The sequence below is a fragment of the Delphinus delphis genome, chromosome 6 (genome assembly GCF_949987515.2).
Source record: "Delphinus delphis chromosome 6, mDelDel1.2, whole genome shotgun sequence".
In the NCBI taxonomy this organism is placed as follows: Eukaryota; Metazoa; Chordata; class Mammalia; order Artiodactyla; family Delphinidae; genus Delphinus; species Delphinus delphis.
Genome location: NC_082688.1, coordinates 55531954 through 55556098, shown reverse-complemented (window position 1 = coordinate 55556098; position 24145 = coordinate 55531954). Strand labels below are relative to the sequence as shown.

General features: G+C 38.8%; 1 protein-coding gene across 5 annotated transcripts in view; it reads left to right on the top strand.

Annotated features, from left to right (window-relative positions):
- Positions 1 to 14495, top strand: part of PLGRKT (plasminogen receptor with a C-terminal lysine) — a 50324-nt gene extending 35829 nt beyond the window's left edge. For all 5 annotated transcript variants that reach the window (XM_060013447.1, XM_069540721.1, XM_060013448.1 and 2 more), the window contains 3 exons: positions 9603 to 9733; positions 10306 to 10415; positions 13861 to 14495. In XM_060013447.1, coding sequence (XP_059869430.1) covers positions 9603 to 9733; positions 10306 to 10415; positions 13861 to 13982 — 363 coding nt within the window. In that variant the 3' untranslated portion in view covers positions 13983 to 14495. The remainder of the gene's footprint in view (positions 1 to 9602; positions 9734 to 10305; positions 10416 to 13860) is intronic.
- Positions 14496 to 24145: the final 9650 nt, after the last annotated feature.

Below are 24145 nucleotides of genomic sequence, written 5' to 3'. Positions count from 1 at the left end.
CCCAGGAAGGGTGATATGAGTATTAGGGATAGGAATGCTTGAAGAGAAAATAGAAACATTTACAGAGAAAAAAACAATATCCTCCCCGCCTCCTGACATTGCAAGGAAAATTTTGGTGGTGTGTTTTAGTATGAAAATAGAAAATGTATGGAATATAAAGCTTAAAACTAATTTTTTATGAAAAGGACTATATATATAATGCTAAAACGTTTTTTCTTCTCTCTTTGATAAATATAAAGATGGAATATATTATTATAAAATGATTTATAAAGTCTGCATCTGAATAGAGTTATTCCTTACCAAGTGGCTCAGATGTTTCTGAACAGTTCTTGAGAGCGGAACATGAAAAACCTCACTAAGACACAGGAATAATTGTGTGGTCAGGCAGCTATATCACCACAAAGCATCATCATTTTTGTTAATGATTTAAAATAAACGCATGCTGTTACTTACTGATGCTGAAAGGCTACTCTGTCCCACTTCTATTTTTTAAACATCTTTATTGAGTAATTCACATACTCTAAAACTGTAGGGGTACACGTTGTGTGGGTACAATTCAATGATTTTTAGTATTTTTATAGAGTTGTACAACCATCACCATAATCCAGTTTTAGAACATTTCCATCATCCCCAAAAGTTCACTTGTGCTCAAGTATAGTAAATCTTTGATCCCAACTCCAGATCCAGGAAATCATTAATCTACTTTTTGTCTCCATAGATTTGCCTTTTCTGGACATTTCACAGAAGTGGAATCATACAATTTGTGGTCTTTTGTGTCTGGCTTCTTTCCTTAGCATAATATTTTTGGGGTTCATCCATGTTGTGGGATGTTTCTCCTCCAAGGGACTTTTCAAATCAGTTTGTCAAGCAAATTTTTAAAAAATTCCTGTCAACCAGGTGGAAAGTCCTTTGTTCAACAATGCTTTTAATCCCTCTTATTTCTTGCTTTGGCTTCCTCATCTTCTGAAGCATTTTAGAAGAATTATTTTATATTACTTATGAATGTAAGAAAAGCACATCAAAGTACAGAAATACTTTTTTATTGGATTAAAAAGAACCTCTAGGGGCTTCCCTGGTGGCGCAGTGGTTGAGAGTCCGCCTGCCGATGCAGGGGACACAGGTTTGTGCTCCGGTCCGGGAAGATCCCACATGCTGCGGAGCGGCTGGGCCCGTGAGCCATGGCCGCTGAGCCTGCGCATCCGGAGCCTGTGCTCCGCAACGGGAGAGGCCACAACAGTGAGAGGCCCGCGTACCGAAAAAAAAAAAGAACCTCTAGTTTTGGGGATTCCATGGATACTGAAATGTAGGGTCAGAAGCACACACAACTCATTGAGAAGGTAGAAGTGAAACTAATTAAAGAATGTTCTACATGGTCACAGTTGTATTCATTGGGGTTTAGTTTTGTCTTTTTGTTTTACTTCTCTTTTGCCTTGGCTTGTATTCTGAAAATAAGTACTTTATTAATTTCCTGGCTATTATTATAAAAGGTGTTAAGTAGTATTACTAAGAAGTAAAAGAAACACCCAGGATGTACGAGAGCTACAGGCACTGGCAAGTTACTTAATCATTCTTACCACCCACCAGTTTTCTCATCTGGAAAAATGGGATATTAGTGACACCTGCCAAACATACTGTTATAAAGAATAAATGACTCAATAACCATTAGCCTTTAAGGATACTATGTTCATTTCTGTGGAAACTTTGTCTTTTTCTCCTGAAACGTATTTTTACCTCCCTAGGCTTCAAGATTTACAGAAGTGTATTTCTGATTGACACTATGTAGACTGCTGCTGCTTTTCCCATACAAGCCTGCTCCTCCTCAACAACTACAGGCATGTTAAAAAAAGATGCTCTAATTCCTTTTTAGTCTGATAAAAAAACAAAAAATCCCACCAGGAAGGTACTGTTATTATCCCCACTTTACAGATGAGAAAACAGGCTGTTTAGACATGCCGTGACTCACCTAAGGTCACAAGGCCAGGAAGAGTCAGATAGAGCCACATTTGGAAAACTGCAGGAAGTCCACCTGACCAAAGCTGAGAAGGGCTACAGTAGAAAATGAGGTGAGGCACAGATCTGGTCCAGAGGGCTCAGAAAGCTGAGTAGAGCATTTATACATGATGTAGCAGAAAACAGAAGTTTCAGAAGTTTTTGAGCAGGGGAATGACAGGAGCAGAACCTTTTATTTAATTTAAAATATTTTAAAATAATCTTGCAACCTTACGTCTATTTTCGAGGCAAATAATAGCAGCTAACTTTTATTGAATCTTTATTAAAGCTCTGCTCTAAGACCTTAACATGTATTTGCTCATTTAATCCTTACAACAACCTTTTAAGGTAGGCATTGTCATTTGCCCCGTTTTACAGATAAGAAAACTGAGGCACAGAGAGATGCAAGAACTTGCCAGAAGCTACACAGCTTGCAAGTGGTGGAGCCAGGCTTCAGTTTCAGGCAGTCTGGCTCCAGTGTCCATAGTATTAACTTCTGGGCCACAGTGCTTTTTTGTTAATAGATCTATACCACAGGCTAGACATATAAGGATAACATGGGGCCATTGCAGTACCCAAAGTCTAAGGTGATAGGGATTTGGATTTCAGGGGAGGCAGCAAGAATGGAGAAAAGGGGAGATTTCAGAGAAAAAGCTGGTGGTAGAATTTCTGGACTAACTAGATACATGGGGAGTTAAGAAGAGTGAGTTGAAGATGGAAACCAAAGTTTTTATTCCTCTGGGAGAATCATGGAGCTTCTGAGGAGTACAAGGAGCTGGCAGGGGGGCTGGTCTGGAGGAACTAACAGTCACAGTGCAGGGAGTGCTGAATTCAGTGTAGTACCAGGAACACAAGTCAGCCAGCTGCAGCTGGCAGCATTGCTCAGTGAGTTGATGGGGCTCCGGATAGAGATGTGGGCATCTTCAGCAAAGAGAAACTTTGAAGTCAGAAAACAGGTGAACTGTCCTAGAAAGAGAGAGGGAAGATAGTGAAGGAAAAAGGCTAGGTAACCATTGGGACAGGAGACAAGAGGAGAAAGCAAGACAGAGGGGCTAACACATTCCAATGCCTGCGGTGCAAAACTCCCTTTCAAATATGCCATCTTCTTTAGGAGAGCATCCCTGTAAGGTAACTATGTTGCTCCTAGAGATAGAGAAATTGGAGTCAAGACATTTAGGGGGCTTGTGCACAATCACATAGCAAGTTTGTGACAGAACTAGAATTTGAACCCAGTCCAAGTGACTCCAATGTCTGTCTCTTTCTATGAGCAAAAAGCTGTGGAAAGATGAACGTGCCTAGTCTGGGTAAGGATTGCTGGCTGTGGTCTAGGGGAAGACTGTCAGGACATGAAGCCCAAGAGGTAAATTGGAATAGGATTTTTAAAGGCCGTGTTATGTCTAGGAATTAAAGAACCAGTAAAATTTTTTAAGCAGGAAAGTAACATGAGATTGCTTTTGAGATAGGAATAGAAATGTAAATAAATATAGAGAGAGCCATATAAAAGATGGATTGGAGGGAGAAGAAACTAGGATAGAGACAGATTGGTGGTAATATAGTGCTTTTGTTGATGGGTAATGATGCTCTGAGCTGGAGCAGGTACAGCAGGAAGAAGGCTGGATTTAGAGGTGTGCAGAGACATCTAGGTAAGACTTGGCTGTCTATCTCCCCGTGGAGATGCTCAGAAGACAGTTGGAAACACAATATACCACTGAAAAGAGCTCCAGGGTAGAGATTTAGAATTCAGATGTCATCAGCAAGAAGTGGTAGCTGGATCCTGGAAAGTGATAATATCACCAGGAGCTGAGAAGACCAAGAGGAGATGGATGAGAAAAAAATTCTAGGGGAAAGTAAACAAATAAAGGATTTGAAGGACCTTCTCTGGAAAAGGTTCTAGTACCTCTGTGTCTTTAGGAGTTGCCTTTCCCCTTTGTATTTCATTTATGGAAGGGGAGCAGGTCTTGACTTTTCAGAACCTCCTTAGCTTCCTGTTCTGCCCTCACCTTGAGCACAGACACTAGTTTCCTTATAGAGCCACGGGCTGGCCTTGTTCTCTCCCAGGGCCCTTGGCCTGAGCCCCAAACACACGCTTGCACAACAGCGTAGGAGAGGCCACATCTCAAGAAATGTTTAGAAATCAAGTCTCCAGGCCATGGTCATTATTTGGATGTGGTGGTTGCCCCCAGTTCTCTGAGAAATTAGATATGACGAGGAGGAGGTCACAGGGGCCTTAGGAGGCTCACATTCAGAGAGTGCTGGTCACTGAAATCACTACAGGGATGGGGGCATAAAATCAGAGACAGTGTGTAGAGAGGCTCTTTTAAGGGGAATTAAACAGAGTAATTCAGGTCAGCCTGTACCCCCATAAATTTAGAGCTCATTACGCAGTGTCTTTTTAAAATTCTTGTATTAATTATAATAGAAGGCCAAAGGCTTTTCAGATGGTAACGACATACCCTGCCTGCTTTACTCCCATTTTCCACATTGACTTGATTACTGCCAGTGTACTGAGAGTAGACTGCAAGGTTGGGCCTTGGAACAGGCAGGCCTGGGTTTGAATCCTAGATCTGCCATTTGATAACTGAGGCCACAGGGAAAATCAGTCGAACTCTGATCCTCAGTTTCCTCAACTGTAAACTGAGTCAATACATCCTCTGCTCAGCTTCCATTCCATCCAACTCCCTTATGGCAACAGAGGCTGGAAAGCCAGAGGCAGATTTCTCAGACTCTTGCAGCTGGGTTTCACATCTGACATGGTTCTGCCATCTAGGCACACCTGAAGGAAACCTGGGAGGTGGACATGGGCAGTATAAAGCTTCTAGAAGATGTTGGATCTTCTTGTAATCACTGTAGTGGAGCTGACATTTGGGAATGTGGAGGTGGAATTTCAGTATTTGGTTCTGAGCATCTATGACAGAAGGCAGTAGCTGTGGGGTTCCCATAGGAGAGTCCCCTGTTCTGGCTGAGCATTTCTCCCTGCTATGTTATTCCTGATAGTATAGGACACAAACTAACTTCCATGGCTCCCCTAGAAATTCTTAACCTGCCAAATACCTTGCAATAAGTCCCATTCTGTTTAAATTACTAATTGGAGTGGATTCCATTATCTTTAACTCATAGACCAGCCTCATAGGGTTTTGCAGGAAAGTCAATATATGTAAATTAAGTACAGTGCTTAGCACCTGGTGAACCACATTATTATTTCTATCAGTGTATCAGCTGCCACAATAAAGTAGAAGTAAGCATCTTACACTACCTTAATGATTTTCTAATTTTATTTTTGAAGCATATTTTGTTTCTAAGATTTTTTGTTCTAAGTATTATAGAATAGAGGTCTTAGCTTTGTGCACAGCTAGGATTGACATAGAGGAACGTTAATTATCAAAGTAAGAAATATGTACTCTTTAAAATGAAATCCAGGATAAAAGAAAATATGCTTATTATCATTTTTTACTTAAGTTCTGGAATTGTCTTCAACTTGTTAATAGCATTTATAATGTACCAGACACTGTTAGCAGCTATGTCTTTACAGAATTTTAGATAACGGACGAGAACGTCATTGATCTTTCGTTCTTTCCCAGGCTCTACTCATCTTGTCAGCATCTTCTGATCTTGCTGGAGAAAGTCCATATATTTTAGAATCCATAAGTAATATAAAGGGCTTTTGCTAAACTGGAATTCTTAGTTTTTACATAGGGTGACCTTATTGTTTACAAACATCTGCGAATAAGAGTGGATTTAATTGTGTTGTAATCTTTATTGGAAGGTATGTAACAAGATGCTGTAACCAAAGCTTTTAAGCTTCTGAATAATACTTCAATTTTTTTATTTTCATAAGTCATTGATTAAACAATGGACTTATTTTTAAATCTATTTATTTATTTATTTATTTTTGGCTGTGTTGGGTCCTCGTCTCTGTGCGAGGGCTTTCTCTAGTTGCGGCGACCTGGGGCCACTCTTCATCGCAGTGCGCAGGCCTCTCTTGTTGCAGAGCACAGGCTCCAGACACGCAGGCTCAGTAGTTGTGGCTCACGGGCCTACTTGCTCCGCAGCATGTGGGACCTTCCCAGACCAGGGTTCGAATCCGTGTCCCCTGCATTGGCAGGCAGACTCTCAACCACTGCGCCACCAGGGAAGCCCTGGATTTATTTTTAAAAAGCTTCAATTTGTTATTCATTTCCCGTTCCAGATTCTTCCCAAACTACTTACTGGATGTTGAACATTTAAAACATCTGTAGAGCAAGTTAAACTTAAATGCCACTTGTCACAGCTTTCATTATGGTTGCTTTATTTTAATGATCTTTATGGTTTGTTTACCTGAAATTCTGATTTTGCTTTTAGTTTAGAAGGTATCAATAATGTCTCTGTTAATTTAAAAAAGGCATAGACAAATATAAAATATTCATTTCCGATAAAACAAAATCTCTTTTGTGACAAAACATGCAGAATAGCTTTTTGGCATTGTCCAGTTAAGCAAATAAAAAGACATCTTTTCTATTACATGTGAATATATTATGCATAAGTTAAAAGACTGTTGGAAACTAAAAACACAGAAGTATACGGATTTTTTTCAAGGTTGGCCTAATTATTTCTCAAAAATAGGAAAGGCTCTAATTAATAAAAAATTAAAACTACAATGAAGATAACTTATAGGACAATGTCATTGCCTTTTTTGTGCTGTGAAAATGTTTTATGTGTCCACATGAAATTTAATCATTTTAAGATTGTATTAAAGGGAAACGTATTAAATGGTCTGTGGATTTTTACATAGTTGCCCCTTCTGAGACTCAAAAGATTGACAAATTACTGAGGTCAGTAATTTTGTGGCTGCCCTTAATATTTTTTAAACAAAAAAATCTGAAGAGTTAAAATACACAAGAAAGAGTGGATGTAACAGTTTTATGAAGGTGGTCAGAATGTGGTTTCTCCTACTATGAACAATGATTTTTTTTTTAAAGAAACGCTATGATGATTTTTTAAATTAATTCATTTATTATTTACTTTTGGCTGCGTTGGGTTTTTGCTGCTGCGCGCAGGCTTTCTCTAGTTGCAGCGAGTGGGGGCTACTCTTGGTTGCAGTGCGCGGGCTTCGCATTGCGGTGGCTTCTCTTGTTGCAGAGCACGGGCTCTAGGTGTGTGAGCTTCAGGCTCTAGGCACGCAGGCTTCAGCAGTTGTGGCACGCGGGCTCAGTAGTTGTGGCTTGCGGGCTCTAGAGCACAGGCTCAGTAATTGTGGTGCACGGGCTTAGTTGCTCTTGTGGCATGTGGGATCTTCCTGGACCTGGGATTGAACCCATGTCCCCTGCATTGGAAGGCGGATTCTTAACCACTGCGCCCTGAACAATAATTTTTAATAAGCTAGCTCCTTTTTATTATATTCTCTTTAAAATTAATTGTGGCTCTGTAATTGTTAAACTAGTACCAGCTAAGCCTGTAAAATCATCTTAGTCTGAAGTCATAATGAGGAACATTTTAATTTCAAATTGTCCTATAAAGCAGTATCAAAAGTAACAGAGATAGGAAAATAATTATTATAAAAAGGTGTAAAATTCTTTTAAAATAGGATAAAGAATTTTATATTTATGATTTGGGTTAAAGACTGTTACAGAAACTTACTGTACATGTTCTCTTTTGCTCTTGTTATTAGCGTCAATATTTGGGGAAGAAGGGTGAAAATGAATGTACATTTAGTTAAATAATGCCTATTACTGGTAAATTAATAATTACATTAATGTAATTATCCCTTTATGGCTATTGAAAAAGTTTGGTGATAAAATTTATTAATTAATTTGAATTTTAAAATGTATTTGGACTTAGACCTGTGACTTTAAATACAATTTTATAAAGTATGTGGTAATTAATAAAGTTTTAATTGATAATTAGCATTATAACTCAATGATGTCCTTCATCAGGATTTTTTGCCCATGAAAGAGAGGGTCTGCATGGATTTTTTTCAACTCTAGACTTAATTTATTGCAGATACAGTCTAGCTGATTTTCACAGTTTCTCTGATATATGGAGATGATTGCTTCTATTCTTATTGGTAGAGAGTAGAGACCTAGAATATAAGATTTGTTTATAACCATTTAAAAAAATAAACTTAAATTTTAGAATAGTTTCAGATTTATAGATAAGTAAAGTTAGGGTATTCAGAGTTTCTGAATAGCCTTAGTTTTTACCCAAGTGTCTATTATTGGGTTCCTGGGCCCTAGGCTTTGGTGACTCTCTGGTAAGCCACATGCTTTCAATTATCAGCTACCTTCTATGACCCTATCCAGGTTGACCTGGGAACCTTGCAGACTTTATCCACAACCCTTGGCAACTGAGGGAGACTGGGGTGGCCTCTCTCAGGCCTTCTTCTATAAGCCTAGATCTGCTCTGCAACCATTTCTGCTTTACTTTACTTTTATTCTTTTTTTTTTTTTTTTTTCTTTTTTTTTTTTTTGCGGTACGTGAGCCTCTCACTGTTGTGGCCTCTCCCGTTGCGGAGCACAGGCTCCGGGCGCGCAGGCTCAGCGGCCATGGCTCACGGGCCCAGCCGCTCCGCGGCGTGTGGGATCTTCCCGGACCGGGGCACAAACCCGTGTCCCCTGCATCGGCAGGCGGACAGATGCCCCTTCCCAGAATTCTTGACAGGAGGCAGAACTACAAGTGCTCTCTGTCTGAGGATTCTCAAATTCAAAATCCATCACATCCCCTGGGGCTTCAACCCCCACGAGGGGTCACGGAACCAAGCCCCATCTTTTTTCATAAAATCTCATTCTCCTCTTCCAGTTCCTTCCCACAGGAGAAAGAAGGCATGGAAGGAAAATTGAGTCACATTATTACTCATTCCTCTCACACTATGGTTTATATGCTTGCTATCCTCTAGGCTTTGCTAATGATACACAGTGCCAAGATTTGAGAATTTAAAAAGAGCTCTTTTCTCTCTCAAGAATCTAACTCTTTCAAAATAATGGGCTTGGGCTTTCAGACTGTTGCTTCTCCTATGTATTTTCTAAAAAAATCCATTCAGAAATACAGTCTCCTGTGTTCTGCGCTGTATCTGCTTTCTGTTCTAAGGCAGTGAAAGGCACTGACTAAAGTGGTGAAGGACTTGAGGCAACAAGAAAAATGTGGCAAAGAAAAATCTCTATTGATATCTCAAAATAATACCCCTCTACCATCATATTATGATGCAATATGGACCCAATACTTCAAATGAATTTCAGTGTGGAGTTGGATGGTTTTGGAAGACAAAATGATTTCAGTGCAAATGGTAATTAAGGCCAATAAAGTGTTTCTGTATTTAAAGGCACATAGATATTTTTCTCACATTTCATATAGTAAGCTGAACATATATTTTGGGCTTGGATAAACGTTCCAGACTACATGCATACAAGAGCTGAAGAAGAATATCATACTTATTCCATATATATTCCAGATTTCACTGCCAAGATTACAGTTGGGGATAGCAGTCCAGAAGGACTTTAGTCAAAGTCTCTTGAGATTAAAAAAAGAAAAAACATGAATTAAAGCTACTGAAGAAAGAAAATCCACTAGAAAAGCAGATTATTAACTCTGTGCTCGGATTCAAAAGATGAATAACCACACTTTGTCTTTTGTTTTGTCCTCAGCTGGAAAGGCAGCTAATGATGCAGAATGAAACGAGAGAAAGACAAATGGCTATGCAGATTGCTTGGTCTCGGGAATTCCTCAAATATTTTGGAACTTTTTTTGGCATTGCAGCCATCTCTTTAACAGCTGGGTATATTTGCTACTTACTTTAAAATTTTCTTCTACTTCTTTTTGTCTCTGCCATGATCATATTATTAAGTTGGCCAAGATAGGACTTTGATCCAAATAGTACATGTATAGGCGAACAAAGTAACCCTGATAGCTTAGTCCTTGGCGGTAACTCTGTAGAACCAGGATAGTAATAGTTAATTCTTCCTTTAGTTTCTTAGATTTCTTCTGTACTTTTCTCCATTTTATAAGTAAGAGAGAGGACTGACTTTGCACCAAGACAGAAGGAAGTCTCTACAAATTCATCTCCACAGTCCCTAAGGGATAGATATCAATACTTAAATATTTTTAAAATGAGTAATCTGAGCCTCAACATCAAATAAAGATGAACAAATCATAGACCCTACCCAAGAACTGCAGAATCTGCTGAGGGATTATGGGTAAGCAAATCCTATTTCCATAGAAGAATTAAGTAACTTCTGAAATGGAGGATATTCTTCCCAAAAGCAGATAAATTATTTCCTTTCATCAAGTACAAAGATATTTATTTACAGGTTATTCCTTGATATTCATTCTTTTTTGTTCTTGAATCAGAGCAATTAAAAAGAAGAAGCCTGCCTTCCTCTTCCCTATCGTTCCATTAGGCTTTGTCCTTGCCTACCAGTATGACATGGGCTACGGGACACTTATACAAAGAATGAAAGGTAAGTCTTTGATAAGTCTTAGACCAGAGTCTCAATTTCTGATTCATTTTCTGGTTCCAGGATCCACTCCTCACACCCCCTTGACTTATGAAAATTCTGACAAGACTCTCCCTGAGCTACCAATGACCGATATTTCTGCCCCCTCTCACATAGTGGTATGCTGGAGTCACCTCATACCAGCTCACAAGAACCAACCGTCAAATGTTCAGGAATTTTGTAAGCTGGTTGTTAAACACAGTCATTATTAAAAATTAAATTATATAAACTAACACAACATTGTAAATCAGCTATATGCCAATAAAATTTTTTTAAAAATTATATAAACTTACAATTAAATAAATTACAGAAAATACATAATATTAAATTATATTAAAAACAATAATAATCAGAACTTAGTTTCTAATTATTTTACAAATATCTGTACTCTTAAGTTATGTATATCTATTCTTTTAAGTTATGTATATCTACTGTATCTGTATGGTGGCAATGCAGATACAATATATAGACACAATAAAATACAGATACAACTCTGACTTCAGTGACATCCCATTGGTATGTCAGCTTGAAGGTGGTCATGGTGGGAGTATTTACACCATGGAAATCTACAAATACCAAATCAAGGCTTGACTTACTATTTTGTTGATTGTCTAGATCAGGGGCTGACAAACTATGGTCTGCAGGATGGCCACCTATTTTTGAAAATAAAGTTTTATTGGAACACAGACATACCCATTCATTTCTGCTTTTCCATTTCCATGACAGAGCCGAGTCACTGCAACAGATATGCAAGTCCCCACAAGCCTAAAATATTTACTATCTGGCCCTTTAAGAAAGTCTGCCAACCCGTGGTCTAGACTTAAGAAAATGATGAAGAAAATGTTAATGATGTATATTAGTCTTAAAAGTGTGTTGTGTCCATATCCATTATGTTGTGAATAGCATAAAAAATTCAGGGAATGTCCTAATATTTAAAAACTGTTATCTGATTCAACAAAGTCCACAATATCACTGTTTCACTTTTGTCCTACTCATTAACGTAAATGAAAACACCGACCATCATTCATGTTGAAATTATACTTTCTCATCAACTGCTTAGGTGAGCTATGGATAAAAGAGTTCAGCAAAAATCAATAAAAACATTCTTTGAGGATCAATTTGCTATATAGAATTTATGATAAAGGGTACTGTACATGTTATTATCATTTATAAATTGTATGCTACATATATTTCATAGAAGTAAAATTTATAATAAACTTATGTACATAATAAACTTACATACATTTGTTTTCGTTCTGGAAAGCTGGTTGTTAAATTTTCACCAGTACCGTACTGCTCCCACTGAACTCTGGCTTTTATTGCCCTAGAAAATAGCACTGCTGCCACAGATGCCATTCCTGTCCCAAGAAGACAGAGTTTCCCATTAGTCTAGAATATCCATGTCTTCCAAATTCCCACCACTACACACCTCTCATGAGGATCCCTATTTCCCTAATCCTCAAGCCTTCAACCCAGAGCATGCTGGAAACAGTGCTTTCCCAAGCCTTCATTTTTGCCATCCTGTTCTCTCCTGGGCTATAGGCGCATCACTATCCCTGAGGCTCTGTGGGGACTGGTTTAGTATGGGAAAGGAGAAGGTGCAGGTATTGGGAGTAGGCAGTAGAACATTTCATGCACAGACTTAGGGAAATGGAGGAATTATATGTTCTTAAAAATTCCCATTTGAAAATAGAAGTACATTTTCCACATAGAAACTATGTTAAAATGTCCTTTGGGGTCAGACATTATTGGTATCATAGTTCAGCTATATTGTGGGCTAAACAGTGTTTTGCTGATGGCCTAGAAATTTATTTATAGCATATATTACTGTGGGAAAATGTATTCTGAGTTCTAAAACACTGATCTACAAATTAACTTTTGGAGTACAATTCCATTTTAAGCTGGAAACTAACTGTACAAAACTGATTTACTTATGTTAAAACTCATTTCAATAACCTGCTCAGGTTCATGTTACTCATTTGCTTAAGAATTCATTAGTCTGAGCTCAACTATGTCTCACTGTTTATAAGAACATTAGAGTTCTCAGTCCCTCATAAAAGTTAGTATGTAGTATTAAGAAATCTCAACTCTATTATACAGCATTCACTTGAATGTATTACTAATGGAGGGCAAATTTATTTTCTAGGAATATTTTGATTGTATAATTGGGAAGTAATTTTATTACAGGTCCATCAGAGTCTATAGAATATAAAAATTTAACTTCCAAGGAATGTTGTGGAAATTTCCTGTTTAAAAAAAATAAAATAAAACTTTAGAATCCACCAGGAAATTTACCATATTAAAAAGTTTAGTTTATAATATATAGCCCTGTTAACTAGAGATGACCCCAAGATATATACTTCCTGTTTAATTGACTTTATTATCAGCCATTCTGTAAACATATACTAAGAATCTGCCATATGGAAGGCACTCTCTCATGGAAACATCTAGTCTGTCCATCAATAGCCTGCCCAATTACATACAATTTTATAATGATTTTTACTTACTATTTAAGATTGAGAAAAAAAAATGTTTGCAGATTGTTGGAATGCTGTGATAATTTGCAAATTGTAGCCTGCCCTGTTGGGTTTGCAGTATAAATTAATTGTGCATTAAAAGAGGAATACTTCAAGAAAACAACTGCCTTTATTCCCAAGGAAAGTTTATGGAATGTCAACAACATATATTATAGTTTTTCAGAATTTCGCTAGTCTTCAACAATAAAAGTTGGCAAATGTCACTGTGCCCAAGAAATTACTAGCTATTATTTAAGAGGAATTGTTTATAAAAATGTGTATATGTGTGTGTATGTATGTATATATGGACTAAAGAACATTTAATATTATTTGGGGTATTTATAAGTAGTTTCAAGTCAAAGATTAGCTTTCCTGAAAAATTAGAGTTTTTTAGTAAACTTTATTTTCTTCTCACATCACTTATGATATAATAAGGGGCAACAAGAAGAACGATATGGGGTTTCACCACCTTAAACCCCTCCTAACACAACTAATAGTTATCCTAACACAACTAATAGTATTCTTTATAACTAAAGAATACCAAGTACTATTTTTTTTTCCTTGAAGGAAAGTCAGGATGTTTTCATCCTGACTTTCCTTCAAGGAAAAAAAAATAGTACTTGGTATTCTTTCTCTTCTACATTTTAAAATGCTGTCTTCTGTCAAAGTCTCTGGCATCTGATTTATCTCTTTATGAATCTTCAGAATTCATTACTGTGTTTCCTTTGGGAGGTCACTTCACTGGGGACAGTCGGTGAAATATGTAACTGTGAGATCTGGGGGCATGCCTCCACACAGTGTTACAGCATGTCAGTGGAACACAACAAGTAGGTCTTCTCACAAAATGCTGATGACCCCTTTGTCACCTTGCACATTTCTGTACTTTATTTAAGGTGAAGCCGAGAACATACTGGAAACAGAAAAGAGTAAGTTGCAGCTGCCAAAAGGAATGATCACTTTTGAAAACCTTGAAAAGGCAAGAAGGGAACAGAGTAAATTCTTCATAGACAAATGAAATCATGTTTACCCACCAAATCTCAAAATACAGAATTGTTGACTTGAATCATGGCCTTTACAATTTTTTAAATGCTTGAGATTTTGATATAATGGTTTTTATTTTAAAATAATAAAATTTAAGATGAACTTTGTTAAATTATTTTAAAATAAAATGTATAACATTCAACACAAAATCATGGAGGTACTCTACTTTCAGATTTCCTCTATATGTGTGTGTATCACAAACATCTAAATGTAAAATTAATAAACTATATTTTTTTGAGTTTCTGGAAGCAAAAGTTCTGTTGTTCTCATTTCTCTGTTGTACACACTTGCCCCATCACAGTAATCTCCCACAGATACTGCTTTTATTTGGATTTCTCAATTGTGTCCTGTCTCCACATGATAGAAAACAACTAATATTAATGATTAACATGTATATTGCACTTGCTATGGCCATTGTCTGATTGTTTTGCACATATTCTTGTAATTATCCCAACAATCCAATGAGGCAGGCATCATTTTTTTTTTAATAAATTTATTTATTTTTGGCTGCGTTGGGTCTTCATTGCTGTGCACGGACTTTCTCTAGTTGTGGTGAGCAGGGGCTACTCTTCGTTGTGGTGCATGGGCTTCTCATCGCAGTGGCTTCTCTTGTTGCGGAGCACAGGCTCTAGGCGCGCGGGCTTCAGTAGTTGTGGCATGAGGGCTCAGTAGTTTTGGCTTGTGGGCTCTAGAATGCAGGCTCAGTAGTTGTGGTGCATGGGCTTAGTTGCTCTGCAGCAATGTGGGATCTTCCCGGACCCGTGACCCCTGCATTGGCAGATTCTTAACCACTGTACCACCAGGGAAGCCCCCATCATTTTTTTTTTTCTTTTTTTTTTTTGTGGTACGCGGGCCTCTCACTGTTGTGGCCTCTCCCGTTGCGGAGCACAGGCTCCGGATGCGCAGGCTCAGCGGCCATGGCTCACGGGCCCAGCCGCTCCGCGGCACGCGGGATCCTCCCGGACCGGGGCACAAACCCCTGTCCCCTGCATCGGCAGGCGGACTCTCAACCACTGCGCCACCAGGGAAGCCCCCCATCATTTTTATAGATGTGGAAACTGTGGCATAAAGAGATTGAATTGCTTGCCTAAGGTCATACACAGACAGAACTGGGACATAACCCTAAATGGTTTGGCTCCAGAGTCTATACTCTAAAAGGTCTTGAAAAAGTTATGCCTTAATGCATTCTTGACATGCAAAGACAATTGTGAAAGACAAAAGGTAAAAACATTCAAATAATGACTCAGGGCACAGTTTCTAGAGAGGTGGGAAGGAGGGGAAGGTTGATTAGGATGTCCACCTTTTTATTTCCACTCACCAGGAAACCTATACTCATAAAATAATCCTATTTATATCCATTCCTACAGTTGCAAACCCTACATACACTAATTCCAAAGATATTTATTAATACCTGCTATGTGTCAGCCACTGTTGTAGGCACTGGGGCTACATGAGTGAATGCATAGACAAGGTTGCTATATCTTAGGCAGATAAATATGTTCTAGTGAGGAGTGGGAGAGCTGGGGAGAGAACAAATAAACATGAAGATAAACAAGTTCATTTCTGATGGAGACAAATGCAAACAGGATAATAAAAGAATGATTAGAAGAATATTGGGGGAGGCTACTTTAGATGTGGGACAGTAGGGACTGCCTCTCTGCAGAGGTGACATTTGAGCTAAGACTTGAATGAGGCAGTCCTGTGAAGAGCACATATGGGGACAAGGAAGAGATCTCTAGGCAAAGGAAAGAGCCAGAGGAAAAGCTCTGAGACTTGGCATGGCCAGAGAATAGAAAGAAGGCCAGAGAGAATAGTGGAAGATGAAATCTGAAGGGGGGAAATAATTATGAATATAATGGCCACTACCCTCAAGCATAGCAAGATGCGGTTTTGAAACAATTAAAGGTGGATGGACCTAGAGTCTGTCATACAGAGTGAAGTAAGTCAGAAAGACAAATACCGTATGCTAACACATATATATGAAATTTAAGAAAAAAAAAGTCATAAAGAACCTAGGGGTAAGACAGGGATAAAGACACAGACCTACTAGAGAATGGACTTGAGGATATGGGGAGGGGGAAGGGTAAGCTGTGACAAAGTGAGAGAGTGTCATGGACATATATACACTACCAAATGTAAAATAGATAGCTAGTGGGAAGCAGCCGCATAGCACAGGGAGATCAGCTCGGTGCTTTGTGACCACCTAGAGGGGTGGGAGGGAGGGAGACGCAAGAGGGAAGAGATATGGGAACATATGTATATGTATAACTGATTCACTTTGTTATAAAGTAGAAACTAACCAATGGAAAGCAATTATACTCCAATAAAGATGTAAAAAAAAAAAAAAAAAAGCTGTAGAGAACTTGGGCCAGATCTTGAAGGATCCACTGAATTTCTCCAGGAAGATAAGAAAGTGAAGAGGAAGGTCAGAAGACTGATTAAAGGCACGTCCATGTGTGTCAAGTCCGGGGATCGGCTGCTGGTTGTTCAGTTTGCCGCGAGCAAGAGGTTCCTTACATGGGGTACTTTTTAAGAAGTGAGCCTGGAGGCACAGCTCAACTCCTGAAGGACCTTGGGTGTAACACTCTATAGTTTGCACTCTATCTTCAGGGTGATGGGTGTGAAAGAATCTGAATTGGGATCGGGATTAGTCCATTGCAGGGGGAAGATCCCAGTGCCCAATCAGTTGCTGCAATGGTCCACCTGAGCATTCACCAGGGCCCAAATATGGCTAAGGCGTGGCTTTGGGGATGGATTCAGGAAAATGAAAAGGAATAATAACAGGACTAGGAAACCAGTTTGAGGTTGTAGAGGGAGAAGGTGATTTCCTTTCATTTAATCCACATGGATTATCTGGGGCCTCTGGAGAACATGGGAAAGAAGTGATTGGGAGGCATACTGGTAGTCTACTGGATATCTAATATCTAGCATTGGTTTGTAGACCATGTCAGAATCTGGAATTGTAAGTCTTTCTTTCCCCTTAAGTTCAATCATGCTGTCCAAATATTCCTGACATAGTCTAGCCAGGGCTTACCAAGAGTGGGTTTGAGTCCCCTGCAAGGGTTGACTGGCTAAATAACTTACATGGGATTTGTGTTGCTGTGAAACATATCCAGGCCCTGAGACCCCTCTGAACCACCAGGCCATTCATTTGTCTTGGCTTCTTGGCATTGACCGTGAGTTAATAATTGTTACTGAATAGAGCCTCTGCTAAACACATGCACATACTCACACTTCTGTTTGCTCCCAATTGTGTGGTGAGGCAAAAATCAAAGCAGAGCTATTAACTAATGGCTTTGCAACTCGACTATATTAAAATATATCCCAATTGTCTTTGGTATTACTGATTATCCAAAGCTTTCCCCCTAATTTATTATTTACAGTATCATTTAATTGAAAAGACAAACATTTATGCCCTGATTCTTAAGCTGTTCCTTAGTCATTTATGTTAATTAAAACTTGCATTAATAATAAGCCCTGATTAACAACTAGACATCTGACATTTCCAAATACTGAGCCTGATAGGGTCTTTGTTCAGCTAGCTTATAACCACAAAGTTTTGTGATATTACAAGAAGAATAAGGAAATTATTCTCAGAAAGTGTATAAGGAGAAGGATGAGAAACTATTGTCTGATTATGAGCAAAGATTTAGAGATTAAAATAATGGTAGCCTCATCCAGTGTCTTTGTCAGTGATTAGGAACAAAGTTGGGGGGAAAAATCTCATCTTCAGTCCATGTGGCTACCCATTTCTCCCCAAACATTGTTGGTTCAACTAAAGCAACACAGAGACTCTCTTAGTGTATGTGGAGGTTGTCATAGTTTAAAGGAAATAAATACGGGTCCAGAAATTCTCTACAGTAGAATTTCCCTTTTTGGAAATCACTTTACAATAGTAAATAATATTGTAATATTAAAAATGCAATTTATGACATCACAGTACCTAAGTGTTTTGAATGTTTTAAATTCATATTTAAATGAGACAACTGGGGACTAAAATTACAAATAAATAAAGTTTATATGGTGTTCCACCCAATTCAGTTTGTGTTTGGGTGTAATGTTGAATGGTCCTTAGTGGTGCAGTACTTAACTGCACTTTGTAAAGATTATAGCAGTGTCCCAAATCTACTCAAAACAGTTTTAATGACAAATACTGAAATTATTGTCAAGATGTTAAAGAGGGAGGGAAGACCCTTAGAAATGGTCTAGTCTTAGTCCCCATTTTTACTGTTGAGAAAATGGAGGCCCTTAGTGATTTACCTAAAGTTTCACATCTGGTAATGGTAGTTTGTACTAGAACTTTGGTGTTTGGTATCACTGGCAGGAGTTTTTCCAATGCAACATGCTGCCTGACTCTGAGAGGACAATGACAAAGTCAAAATCAGAAATAATTTTTAAAAACTGTCACATATGCTCAGTCTCAGAGCCTTAGAAAGTGTCCTAAAGTGAGGTTAAAAGGGCATGAGTTAGAAGAGGATGGGGAGGAATCAGACTCAGATTGCAAAAATAATCTACAACAATGTAATAGGAATATGAGCAATAAGAAATTGAAAACATTTTTATAGACTTCAACAATTTTAATATTCACATGTTCAAATGGGATATTCTAGAGACCCTTGCCAGAACCTATTGTGCTCCATTATTCTGGGAAAGGAACAAACTCTTACTGAGAAAATATTTTTTTTAATATTAATTTTTTTTGAGAAAATATTTTAAAATAAAGCCTGTAACTCAGGCGGTGTGGTTTCTCTTGGCCTTCGAGTGTGTCTGTTTTGCATGAGGGTTGGAAATGTTTCCTTAGGTTTGGCCTTGTGGATGCCTACAGGAGATTTCAGGAATACCCTGCATACTACCCACTGTCAATTTGTAGAGAGTTGTTTCTAACATTCAGGGCTAACTATTTAGCATCTCTGATGATTTTTCTACAGTAATTTTGTGTCAGTCTTGGAGTTTATGAAGGTTGGAGCAGTACTTGGGCTACAGGTGCATCAGGAAGCCCAGAATGGCCAGGGGCAGAGAAGGGGAAGTGAGAAAGGCCTAGAAAATAAGAATAGGACCAAGGAAGTGTAGTATCATGAAGGAATAGAGCTGACTCAAATGCCTTTCACAGTAAACAGCTCAAGAATGGCTGCCAGGGTTCAGTTACTAGCTTGTTTGGGGGAGCTGAGCCACCCAGGGACCAAAGTCACCCATGGGATCCCCTCACAGGCCAGTTTATTTTGCTGTGCTAACTTGTTCCTCTGGCTACTTGAAAGACAGTAAGAAGTGTGCCTGGGGCAGCACAAATTCATCATGACCACAGATAAAAGCAAATGGAAATCTGTACCCCACTGATAACGACTCAGTAGTATTGCTGAGTCTGAGGTTTGGATGACATTTTTGGTATACAATTTCTTAATCCACAAGTGTCACAGGGTTGAATGATGCAATGCTAACCTCAGTTTACCAGGTTTTTTTTTGGAGGACTTCATCTATGGTCAGCGGCACTTTGTGGGTGTTTTCTGCCCTGCCTGGACATGAGGGACAGACAGACCCTGAACCCAAGTTGGTTTTGGCATTTCATTTGGTGTTAGGAGAACAGAGTTAAGAATGTGCCCAAATGAAGTTAAGTCCCATGGAAGACTGACAATCAGAGATCTAGCATAGCTTGAAGGTTTCAAAAAACTGTAAGGACTCAGCTATTGAATGTATGTGAAAGTCAACAGACTAGAGATATTAGTAGACACTGAAATGTGATAAGGGAAGTCTGTGAAAAGCTGTCAGGATGTCAGGATAATATGGTTGGGCTTTGAGGAATATAGATGACTATTTTTCCTTCTCTTCTCACCATCCCCACACCATTAAAGTACTGCTGATGAAGATCTGACTTGAGTAGAAGGTAGCACCAACTCTATCCACCAAGGTGATTTTGTAAAAGAAAGAGAGACAGAGGCAGAGAGCGCGCTAGGAACCCAATATGGATTCTGAGATACTTGACAATTTTACATCTTCCTAAAATAACAGAGAGGAAAACTGGCCTCTGGAATGCTTTTCTTTTCATCTTCAAAGAACTAAAATTTTTGAAAAGAGTCCAACTAATGCTACCTATTTCAAACTAGCAATAATAAAAAGATTCCTGGGGTTTGAATACAGTTTGTGCCTATGGATAGTTACTTCTCTGAATTCAATAGCCATGGAAAACACAGGGTGCTGGACTGACCTTCCAGCCAGTTTCCTTTTCTGAACTGCAGACTTAGGACAAGCCCACTACCTCTGAAACAGCCTGAAAGTCTAACTAGGCAGGCAAAGGAGGTTCTGTTCAGGTTCTGACTTTCGTAAGTTCTTTTCAGCAATTCAAGCAGAGACATCAATTTCCTACTAGAACAGGAGTATTTTAGGAAAAGGAAAAATTCAAACAGGCTCATGGGTCATAGTTAAAAGGCATTCTGTTCTCCTTCCCATTTTCTTTTCCTCAGATATGTTCACTTTTATCTCTTTTAGCTGTCTCAGTGTAGGTTCTCCTTGAAGCGAATTTTGCAATAATGACTTGATCAAGGCATTTATTTGGGAGATGCTCATAAAAACACTTGTGGGGAATTGGGGAAGAAAAGGAAGCCAGTAAATGAAGTCTGACCCAGGAAATTACCTCTGTGGGCAACTGGAGCTTAATCCTGCTGGGGAACTCTGAGAAATGATTTAGAACACACCCTCCCCTCAGGCCAGAGTTATCCCACCCAAGGAGTGAAAGAGCTGGGGTATTTATAAACCACTCTTGAGTTAATTGGTGGAGGGCAGTTCCTGGTATGTTATTTCTCCAGCACAAATGGTGTTCAGGCAAAGTGGGATCTAGAGGTCAAAGAAAATCATCAGACAAGAGTGCAGATGGGGGCACTTTCAAGATGGCAGAGGAGTAAGACGTGGAGATCACCTTCCTCCACACAAATACATCAAAAATACACCTACATGTGGAACAACTCCTACAGAACACCTACTGTACACTGGCAGAAGACCTCAGGCTTCCCAAAAGGCAAGAAAATCCCCACGTACCTGGGTAGGGCAAAAGAAAAAAGGAAAAACAGAGACAAAAGAATAGGGACGGGACCTGCTTTGGTTGTGCTGTGCGAAAAGAAGAAGCTGTGCAAAAAGAAGAAGAGAAAGGGAAATCTCTCCCAGCAGCCTCAGGAGCAGCGGATTAAATCTCTACAATCAACTTGATGTACCTGCATCTGTGGAATACCTGAATAGACAATGAATCATCCCAAAATTGAGTCAAGGGACTTTGGGAGCAACTGTGGACTTGGGGCTTGCTGTATGTGACTAATTCTTTTTTGATTTTTATGTTTATCTTAGTATAGTTTTTAGCACTTGTTATCATTGGTGGACTTGTTTATTGGTTTTGTTGCTCCCTTCTTTTTTAAAAAAAATTATTATTACTTTTTTATTTTAATAATTAAAATTTTTTTACTTATTTATTATTTATTTTTCTTTCTTTTTTTCTCCCTTGTCTTCTGAGCCATGTGGCTGACAGGGTCTTGGTGCTCAGGTGTCAGGCCTGAGCTACTGAGGTGGGAGAGCCGAGTTCAGGACATTGGACCACAAGAGACCTCCCGGCGCCACATAATATCATTCGATGAGAGATCTCCCAGAGATCCCCATCTCAACGCTAAGACCCAGATCCACTCAACAGCCAGCAAGCTCCAGTGCTGAACGCCCCATGCCAAACAACTAGGAAGAGAGGAACACACCCCACCCATGAGCAGAGAGACTGCCTAAAATCATACTAAGTTCACAGACACCCCAAAACACACCACCAGACTTGGCCCTGCCCAGCAGAAAGACAAGATTCAGACCCACCCACCAGAACACAGGCCAGTCCCCTCCACCAGGAAGCCTACACAACCCAATGAACCAACCTTACCTACTGGGGGCAGAAAGCAAAAACAATGGGAACTATGAACCAGCAGCCTGCGATAAGGAGACCCCAAACACAGTAAGTTAAAAACGAAGAGGAAATAGGCAGTCTACCTGAAAAAGAATTCAGAGTAATGATAGTAAAGATGATCCAAAATCTTGGAAATAGAACAGAGAAAACACAAGAAATGTTTAACAAGGACCTAGAAGAACTAAAGAGCAAACAATGATCAACAACACAATAAATGAAATTAAAATTCTCTAAAAGGACTCAATAGCAGAATAATGAAGGCAGAAGAATGGATAAGAGACCTGGAAGATAAAATAGTGGAAATAATTACCACAGAGCAGAATAAAGAAAAAAGAATGAAAGGAATTGAGGACAGTCTCAGAGACCTCTGGGACAACATTAAACGCACCAACATTTGACTTATAGGGGTCCCAGAAGAAGAAGAGAAAAAGAAAGGGTCTGAGAAAATATTTGAAGAGATTATAGTTGAAAACTTCCCTAACATGGGAAAGGAAATAGTCAAGTCCAGGAAGCACAGGGAGTCCCATACAGGATAAATCCAAGGAGAAACATGCCAAGACACATATTAATCAAACTATCAAAAATTAAATACAAAGAAAAAACATTAAAAGCAGCAAGGGAAAAGTAATAAATATCATACAAGGGAATCCCCATAAGGTTAACAACTGATCTTTCAGCAGAAACTCTGCAAGCCTGAAGGGAGGGCAGGACATATTTAAAGTGATGAAAGGGAAAACTCTACAACCAAGATTACTCTACCCAGCAAGGATCTCATTCAGATTCGACAGAGAAATTAAAACCTTTACAGACAAGCAAAAGTTAAGACAATTCAGCACCACCAAACCAGCTTTACAACAAATGCTAAAGGAACCTCTCTAGGCAGAAAACAAAAGAGAAGGAAAAGACCTACAAAAACAAACCCAAAACAATTAAGAAAATGGCAATAGGGACATACATATCCATAATTACCTTAAATGTAAATGGATTAAATGCTCCAACCAAAAGACATAGACTGGCTGAATGGATACAAAAACAAGACCCATATATATGCTGTCTACAAGAGACCCACTTCAGACCTAGGGACACATACAGACGGAAAGTGAGAGGATGGAAAAAGATATTCCATGCAAATGGAAATCAAAAGAAAGCTGGAGTAGCAATTCTCATATCAGACAAAACAGACTTTAAAATAACGACTATTACAAGAGACAAAGAAGGACACTACAGAATGATCAGGGGATCAATCAAAGAAGAAGATATAACAATTGTAAATATTTATGCATCCAATATAGGAGTACCTCAATACATAAGGCAAATGCTAACAGCCATAAAAGGGGAAATGGACAGTAACACAATCATACTGGGGACTTTAACACCCTACTGTCACCAATGGACAGATCATCCAAAATTAAAATAAAAAAGGAAACACAAGCTTTAAATGACACATTAAACAAGATGGACTTAATTGATATTTACAGGACATTCCATCCAAAAACAACAGAATACACTTTCTTCTCAAGTGCTCCCGGAACATTCTCCAGGACAGATCATATCTTGGATCACAAATCAAGCCTTGCTAAACTTAAGAAAATTGAAATTGTATCAAGTATCTTTTCTGACCACAACTCTATGAGACTAGATATCAATTACAGGAAAAAAACCTGTAAAAAATGCAAACACATGGAGGCTAAACAATATGCTACTAAATAACCAAGAGATCACTGAAGAAATCAAAGAGGAAATCAAAAAATACCTAGAAACAAATGACAATGAAAACACAATGACACAAAACCTATGGGATGCAGCAAAAGCAGTTTTAAGAGGGAAGTTTATAGCAATACAATCCTACCTTAAGAAACAAGAAACATCTCAAATAAACAACCTAACCTTACACCTAAAGCAACTAGAGAAAGAAGAACAAAAAAAAACCCCAGTTAGCAAAAGGAAACAAATTATAAAGATCAGATGAGAAATAAATGAAAAGGAAATGAAGGAAACAATAGGAAAGATCAATAAAACTAAAAGCTGCTTCTCTGAGAAGATAAACAAAATTGATAAACCATTAGCCAGGCTCATCAAGAAAAAAAGGGAGGGCTTCCCTGGTGGCACCGTGCTTGAGAATCTGCCTGCTAATGCAGGGGACACGGGTTTGAGCCCTGGTCTGGGAGGATCCCACGTGCTGCGGAGCAACTAGGCCTGTGAGCCACAACTACTGA